General features: G+C 42.3%; 1 protein-coding gene across 1 annotated transcript; it reads right to left on the reverse strand.

Moving 5' to 3' along the window:
• Positions 1–973: 973 nt before the first annotated feature.
• MRGBP (MRG domain binding protein) lies at positions 974–7,375 on the reverse strand. The gene is made up of 5 exons (XM_072879340.1): positions 6,972–7,375; positions 6,249–6,370; positions 5,609–5,690; positions 3,545–3,619; positions 974–2,476 (listed from the first exon to the last, which is right to left on the reverse strand). Exons 1-5 carry the CDS (start codon positions 7,192–7,194, stop codon positions 2,286–2,288), a joined length of 693 nt encoding a protein of 230 aa, XP_072735441.1. The 5' UTR covers positions 7,195–7,375; the 3' UTR covers positions 974–2,285.
• Between the last annotated feature and the right edge of the window lie 1,715 nt (positions 7,376–9,090).

A 9,090-nucleotide genomic window follows, 5' to 3' on the forward strand; every position in this document is an offset into this window, starting at 1 on the left:
TGCTGGATTGACCATGAAATCCCAAATGGATTTTCCCTGCTTCAGGGATGGTGTTGAGAGACTGCACCAGTACACGTTAATGTTGACACATTTCTACTTTAAGCTATAAAAAGCATTTCATTGGTATAGCAAAAAAACTTAGACTAGAATCCCTCGGATGAAAAGGGTTTACCCACAAGGCGGACAGACTTGAAAGTTACAAAATCTGCACTTTATGGCTGAGATCTACATAGATCACAGCAAAGTAAACAGCACTTTAAGTTTTTGTTGTTTCCGTAAGAATTAACAGAGGCATTCACCTTTCAGCACTTGGATGACAGATCTGTAAGTGACATATGATTACAACTTCTGCAACTGGATAGTACCAACAAATAAATTCATCTGAGCATTTTTCTTAAATGTCAAAATTAAAACCAGGAGCTTCCTCACATAAGGTGAGAAAAGTTCGATTTCTACCCACCCAGAAAACCTCTGAGGCCCCTGTAGCATCTCTCCCACAAGCTAGAACTCCACGGAGCTCTCCAGCAGGCAGGTTATCTTTGGTAAGGCTCATCGCTTGGAGCACAGCACTAAATTCATGGCATTTCATACCTTCTGGTTCGGAATTTGGTTATGCCCCACTATTCCTAAACCAGTGAGCTTGCATCACACTGTAAAAAGCAGAGTTGTGACCTTCTGGAGCTCACCAGTGCACATGGAGGGTGAACAGGTGAGCTTCCGAAAGACTGCAAGAAAAACTTCATCTTCTCAACTCAGTACTTCACAATTGCGTTATGCTAGTTAGAACAGAGGAAATCCTCCAGCTCAGAAACTTACAGCAACCTGTCTATTGACTTCCGCAGGCCAGGATTTCTCATCAAATAACTTACAGAAATAGCAGGGTAGTAGTTCCTACGATCCAGACAAAGTTAGGAAAAAAAACAAGCCAGCAGGTAGGCACTTCTGACCCATTTCACTGAAGACACAAGATACCTAAACAACTTTCAAAATAAGTTGGGTCAAATTTTAATCAAGTTATGTGACAATTACCATTTAGTAAAATAAAGACAAGTCAAATTTATTCGTGGTATAAAACAAATGAAGCAAATAAGGCAGACAAGAACTTGGCTATGTACCTAGAATAAAAGCAAAAACTAGTAGATTCCTAGTTCCTCACCTTGAAGGCAATACTGATAGATTAAGAAGTAATTCTTCTTATTATTAACTGATAGTTAATATGGTGAAAGAAAGTCGATAACATTTCAGCCTACTTCATTCACCATTTCACATGTGTTTGTCGATTGCGGTCCATCTTTTCACAACACAAAAATAGTAACTTCTATCAAATCTTAATATTCTAGCATATAAAAGATAAGCATTACAACGTCAGGAAGATTAAGTTGTAGAACAAAATTAACATTTTGGAATACCGATTCCATTAACATCTACTAAAACTGCTTTAAAAAAATAAATAATAAAGTACAAACCCCACTGTTATATACTACTATAGTACAAATGGATGAAGCAACATCTCCGGGTTCATGTACAGCTCAGCCGATCCCTTACAAAACCATGTGACATCACTGGATATTTTATTTAGGATACTTATTAATTATTATTCTAGGGGCATTATCATTTTCACTTCACTTACGGTATATAAACTTATAAAGATTGAAAAATGTTACATCACTAAGGGTCAAAGAAGTAAAGGTTCCTCCAGCAAACAGAGTGAAAGAATACTTCAACTTAGTAGTTACCTGTATTTAAAAGAATTTGTTTTAGTGAACCAACGAATTCAGACATTTGATACAAACGCTACGTTTGCAGTAAGTAAAATGGCCAAACAACATTACCCACAGAGGGTCTGTAACGTTCAAAGAAGGCAAAAAAGCAAAAGCAGAAAAGACGACCCCAAATTTATAGAAATAACCTCTGCTTTTCATGAACTGAGGCTCTTGTGTTCCGCTGAGCACTTGTTTCATGAACTATGCTGACACGGAGTGCGTTACTTGTTTGAAATGCAACCGCTGGAATTGTTATATAGGCATAAACTCTTAACGCTGCCAGCTTTCTCCCCCAGCGCCCTGAGAAGACAGCCACCGCTCAGCTACTCAGTGCTGACTAGGAAACACAGCAGGAAAGACAAAGTCCTGCATGTATAAAGCCAACGTGCAGATTCTTCAAATACCTGGCTCAGATATCTTTTCCTTTCTCAAAAAGTTTATGTAGCGACTATCCTGCTACTGGTTTTTACTGTTCCCTCCTCACGTTCCAGAGTTTATTACTTCTCTCTTTCACAGCTTGCTTTATGTTCTGCGTCGTTTTGCAGCACTTGGACTGGAAGGATTACTGTTTGCGTTTAAGACCTTTTCAGTGACTCTGTTGCGCTTCCTCTTATCAGATCCTTCCTTGGACCCAGAATCTGATGAAGTTTTCTCTTTCTCTTTGCTGCTTGGCTTTTCAGTTGTTTTTCCTAAACTTCCAGAGGGTGCAAAAACTGAAATAGGATCAAAGTAATGATTCCAGATCAGAGTCATACACATAGGCAAACAAGAAGTGATAGCAAATTTCTTTATATTACATAAAACTTTTCAAAGCAATCAATTCTCAGCATATTTAATCACCATTTAAGTATTACTTTCACTTTTAAAGGAAAAATCTTCTGTAAGAAAGGCACATCTTGCTTTTATTATTTGCTTTAAAGACAGGCATGTATTTTGACAGGCTAAAAATGAAATTCATTAAGTAGAATTAAACAGCACTTAAAATTAAAATACTTAATAGGAACACTTACAGAACATAGGACCAATCTATGAAATTTATAATCAGCAATGGTCATTACATTTGGTATTATAGATAGATTTTAAAACTGAACACCCAAAATGTGAAATTTAATATATTTTTAAAATACATTTTTAGATCTTTTATTACACTCAATCTTAAAACATTTATGTGATATAAATATTATGAAATTATATAGTTAACAGTTGGCTTGGTCTGTTAAGGTAAATAGCAGGATCTCTACTGTTCACATTTGACTTTGTTCTACAGCAAAGTGTTAGGAAAATAAGCCTTATATTTAAAAGAAGCAAGATAATGCAAATAAAATAAAATTAAAAAACCCACTCTGCCTGCCTTCCCATTTAAGCGTACAATCTCACAATCTTTTTTGATTTATAGGCCCTGTTTTTCCCCATGGCTACAACGATCCTAACACAGAATATTTAGGTTCACTAAAACTGGACTCAGCTTTCTTTCAGAGATCCTTAGATTAGTTCAGACTCCCAGGGTTTTGTCAAGTACATAATAAAAACAAAAAACTCCAAAGCTATACAACTTTGCACATATGAATTAGGAGCGAAGGAGAAATTTTTCAAAGTACCAGATATTGGCAACTGCTTACTCTGCGTTCTTAAATTACTCTAGTCCTTGGCATGAGCATATGCTACGTCTGAACACAAATGACAACGTACACTGTATTTGGGATTTACACTTTAACATTAACTTCTCAGAGTTACAGTTGTTTTTTAATCTCGTATTACACAGTAGAGAGTTACAAATTTACCTTCTTCTGGACCTGCATGCGTTTCCATCTCTTCTTTTATTTCCTCTTTCACTTCTTCTTCTATCATTACTTTTCCTACAGAAAGGATTGTTAGGCAATGGTTAGATGATGGTTAGTTTGGTTAGTTTTGGTTAGTTTTAAAGAACCGTATGTATTTTTTCTGGATTAGCAGCCTCAGCATACGTGCATAATGCTAACAAATATTCAGTGCAACATTCAGCCGTAATTTAGTTCCTCAGCACTGTGACAGAGAAACATAGCTAACAGTCCAGGCATACTACGAGCATCATGTAAAGCCCTGAACAAGATGATGTCTCAGGTCAACAAGTTCCACTGAAATTATTAACAAGAAGAAAGTGGAACGCTAAACAGACAAAACATATCACAATGTCTTAGCTATAGTATGCTTTTGTACTGAATTTTTAGTGTAGAGTTTAGTGTACCTAGAAATTGAGAAGCATTCGACTGTAGTTTAAAATATTCCAAGAACTCCTTTGGCAGATGCTTGAACTTCCTAGCTCCTACCTTGGATAAGTAACTCCTACCTTGTAGCTCCTACAAGGTGTAGCTCCTAAGTAGCTCCTACCTTGGATAAGCTCCTACCTTGGTTCTGAGTAACACACATATAGCTAAACTTTGAGAATCCAGCTCTCACTGCTCAACTTAACATTTCTGTCAAACTGCTGCATATTTCTATTAGATTAGACAATACAGATGGGCTTATCATGAGTGAGAGAGATTTGGTAGAACTAGATAGTTGAACCCCAGAAGGCAAAAACACAGAGATGATTTCACAGTGCAATGAAACCGCCATGAATCTATACAAACGCCTCTAAACATTTCTTATTGGTTTTGTTTTCAATCAATTTTAACGCAACTACAGGAAAAAAAAAATCATGAAAAATCTATCATTGGACATTAAAAACCAGTAATGCTTTTAAAAATAAGACATGGGAACCATATTAAAAATAGTAATAGCCTAAAAATGAGATGGTTATACAGGCATAAGGTACAAGTCTATGGCCAAAAAGCAAGTTTCTCCAGCTATTGAAGCTGCAGCTATTCAGTAAGTATATTCCTGGTGCACACTTTTAAACATTAGCTGAATTGCTATTTAACTGCCTTATGTCATCATTGGTACAGAAAATTTTATCACAGAAATATTATTATATACAAATGAAATGCAGAAAATGTTATTTTCATCAGCTCTATAGCTCCTACTCTTTAAAAAATGATCTTGCTACAAAATTAACACATTGAAGTGTGCAGATCATCTATTTTAGCAAAAATTATGGTCTGATGTAATATTACAGCTGTCTCAACAAAGTGCAAAAAACCCACAATAAACTACTAATCACCTTGCAACGAATCACATTTTGCCTTTCACTCTGCAAACTAGTATCACTCAAGCACACGGATCTTTTGCATATACCCAGAAGGAAAAGTTGAATCGAAATGGCATAAATTTTACATTTTACAATGAGGGTGGTGAGGCACTGGCACAGGTTGCCCAGAGAGGTGCCGGAGGCCCCATCCCTGGAAACATTCAAGGTCAGGTTGGATGGGGCTCTGAGCAACCTGATCTAGTTAAAGATGTCCCTGCTCTTGCAGGGGGGTTGGACTGATGACCTGTAAAGGTCCCTTCGAACCCAAAGCATTCTGTGATTCTATGGTAAATAGAACCTGTTTGTGCTATATTAGCATCCCATCTGCATTATTTTTAAGAAGATGATAAATACTGTGTGAAATCTGACCGAAGGTCTATCTCTCCCACTAGGCTGTCTCCTGCAGTGGTCAATGACACAGGCTGATAATGAGAATATGAACAGCACAACCAGTGTGGTCCTTTCCCTGACAGCTTCCTTCAGTCAGCTGATTAAAAATTCATGAGACAAACTTGTATCTGTTTAACACTTCCTTTTCCCAATACGCCTCACACACCAGTCTGAAAGAATGGCCTTGGATTGACATGTTACGTTCTTTTTTGGGGCGAGTTTTGTTAAACTACCCGTTCTGAGATGAGATTAGAGCAACCAAGCACAAGAGACTGCTATCACATCTTACCTTCTCTCACTTCTTGAATCATTTCGTCAGGAAGAGCAAAATTCTTCTCTATATTAGGAAATGGAAGAATCTCAGATTCGTGCTTAAAAGAAAAGAAAGATCTCTATGAATGACCATGGTAAAAACTTTAATTTGGATTTAGAAGTGCACTCTCAAGTTGTATTTTACATGCAGTTAGCACCTAAATATTTCTTAACAAGACACTTCAGACATTAGAGAATCAGGAGGCTCCCAATCTCAAACTGATTACTAAGGTCAAGATACCCGAGATCGTGACTCATGATCATTTAAGATCATTTCTGGACCCCAAATATGTCAAATTCTTACATCAACACACTATAACCTCCTTATTTGACACTTAAGTACCTATGTAAACATTTGCTGGATCAGCATTCAGGCAACTTCAATAAGCAAAATCAGAACACAGCATGGGAAAAAAAACCAAAACACCACAAACCACTGCAGGTTTTATTGTCTCCCACCTAATGTACTTTTATACAGGGAAAACCCCATCAACTCATCGGAATGACACACAATTCTTAGTAACATGAAAGGTATGACAGGCCCAGTGATTTTGGCGTATCAAAACTCCTGAACTATAAGAAATAAGAATGTGGCTGCATCAACCGTTTATACTCACAAGAGCTTGCATATCATACATGGTGCTCAGATGGTCCCAAATCACTTTGGAAGAAATCTGCCGTCCAATATTCTGACTGAATTTATCTCGGATACAAATCATGTGGAAATGGCGATTCACACCTGGGGGAAGAACTCAGTGCAATTAACACTACTAACAGTTTTACTTACACGACACAATTAAAAAACCATCCTGTCGGTACAGGGAAATCATACAGTATGGGAGAGACACATGGCAACCTGGGCAGCCCTGCCTGGCTGATATTTCACCCTACATTACAGGTGCTGCTCTGGAGGGGGGCTGAGGGTGCCCCAACTGGGTAACGCTGACATGTGGCCGCAGCCAGAGCTTTTAGAGAGGCAGCGTGAAAAACAACCGAAGGACAGTAGAAGGCAGCAAGTCAGGAAAGGCGAAGGCAGAGGAGAGCAAGGAGGGCTGGCTCTGTGCCCCCAGGATGGGCGGCTGAGGAGGCCGGGAGGGCTCGGCGCCTCCGTCCCCACAGGCCCCGCCACGCTCGGGAGCAGCCCCGGGGCCCTCGGCCGGCTGCCGCGGCGGGAGCGGGCCCGGGAGGCCGCTAGGGGCAGCACCGCAGCGCGGCGGGGCGGCCAGCCCTCCCGGGGCTCCCCCACTCCGCGACCTTGTCGCTCCGGGCCCAGCGCCTGGTTCTCCTCCCCGGCCAGCGCCGCTACTCGAGGCCGCGGCTCGGGCGCGGCCTGCTCTCACCTACGGGCTTGTGGCCCAGCATGGCGTGGAAGAGGCAAACCTCCACTTCAGGGCTCCACACCACCACCGCCTCCTCCGCCGGCACGCCGGGCTCCGGGGCGGCGGCCGCTGCGGCCGCGGCGGCTGCAACGGCGGCAGCGACCGCCGCGGCGGCCCCCGGCCCGGCCGCGGGCAGCGGCGGCTTCTCCACAGCGCCCGCCGAGCCGCCCTCCGCCTCGCCCATCGCCGCGCCGCCTGCCGCCCCCCCGCCGCCGCCGCCGCCGCCCGCAGCGGCTCCTGCCGGCCGGGAGGAGGGGATGGCGGGCCGCGGGCCGCTCCTCGGGCGGGGCGAGGCGGGGCGGGGCGGGGCGGCGGGGAAAGGCCCTTCGCGGCCTCTTTCCCGGAGCCGGCGGAGATTTCGGCGGGGTTTACCTCAGGGCTGGGACGCACCGCCCTCGTAGCGCCGGAGGCGTGAGCTGGGCACGGAGCCCGTCCCCTCAGGCACGGGGCGAGGCCGCAGGGTGCCTCCGGGAAGTTTCTCATCGACCGTTGTCAAGGTTTAGAGTTTCTTGGGCCGGTCATGGAGGCAGCGCAACGCCGCCATCCCACAAGGCCTCCGTAGGCCAATGTTGTACATTGGAGATCACCAGGGGCTGGGAAGCGTGGGTCGCCCCGGCGCTCGCCCTCCCGGCCCGGCCTCCGGCACAAGGAGCTGCCAAGGTGGAAGATAGCGCTGGGGAAAGGTCCCCAGCGCTGCAAAACCCCCCCGAACCACTCGTCCTTGTCACAACAGGATCGTTTTATATCAACCTGACATTCATGCTTAACAAATAACTACGCCTGGCATGCTTGAAAAACGCAGAATCCACCAGTTTTGCCCATCATTTAAGGCGTAAGAAAACATTTTGTTTGGGAAGAAAGAGAACGTATCATTCCCTCAGTGACAGGTTTTTTTGCCTTGTTAGGTATTATTAGACACAGGCATGAAACAGGACTTCTGTTGCTTAGGTGATCAGGTTTTCCTATTGCTCACTCCTCGCTTGAAATCTTAATCCTTTTTGTGACATTAAAATTATTTCAATAGCAAATAACAATGACATCATATGCAAAGAATGACTGTTCTGAGTGAATAATAAAGCAGTGGCAGCAAAACCTCACAAGCAAAGAGACATTATTTTCATGCAAATTATCCAAATAATAAAAAGCAGGAAGGGAAAGATACTATTTTCTGAAATGGAAAACCTTTTGTACCTTTGATACCCAAAGAATTAACTTGTATCATTCTTTGGGGCTTGATGTAAGGCTTATACCCAAAACAGATTAATCTAACATTAAGTAAACATTTGAAATGGGCTAAACGCAAAACTTTGTGTGTGAAGCCTTGGGAAGTTTGGTGGTGCGGATTCTGGATATGGGTGCCTGGATACTAATCCTCGCTTCCAGCGGGGTTCAAGCTAGCCTCTCAAAATGGAAAGGAGTCTCTCACTCCCATCTGGTTTAGATGCTGTGAAATTTTCCAGGAATAACTGTTTCTGTGAGAGCTCCATTCAGAATGACAGAGATCTTGCTGGAATGACTTTTCTGCATCAAGACTATGGGAATCTCCAGAAATATTTCTTCTGCCTACTGTCACCTCCGTACCCATGTCCTGGTTGCGCTGATCCTGCCTTTACACAGCTCAGGCTTCACGCTTCTTTCCTCACTTTGAGCCAAAATTATCTATCAACAAGATTTTGCCAATCTCAAATACAACTCTGCATGCTTTTCCAGTTAAATCCAGCCCTAAATCTGGTATGGCTCTCCAACCTGTTTAATCTTCCAATGTTTGTTTGATCTGTGCTGCTACCTAGTCTTAAGCTGCTACCGAAAAAGAGGGTTATGATTTCCTGTGATGACTGCACAGCAGGAGTAAATGAGCTCCTGAACAACTAAATTCCTGTTTTCATAGACATGTTTCTAGGCGTAGAAAAATGAAGGAAGAAAGAAAAGCAAATAAATTACAGAGTAGAAAAATTGTTCCCCTGTAGAATAGTTTTCAAAGTTTTGCAGGAATGATTTTTTTTAATTATTTTTAAGTCTGTGTGAAACACTGAGCTTCAGTGCTCTCATCTGTCACATTATGCTTCTACTTAAAGACTAT

This window comes from Ciconia boyciana, chromosome 14 (assembly GCF_034638445.1).
Source record: "Ciconia boyciana chromosome 14, ASM3463844v1, whole genome shotgun sequence".
Lineage (NCBI taxonomy): Eukaryota > Metazoa > Chordata > Aves > Ciconiiformes > Ciconiidae > Ciconia > Ciconia boyciana.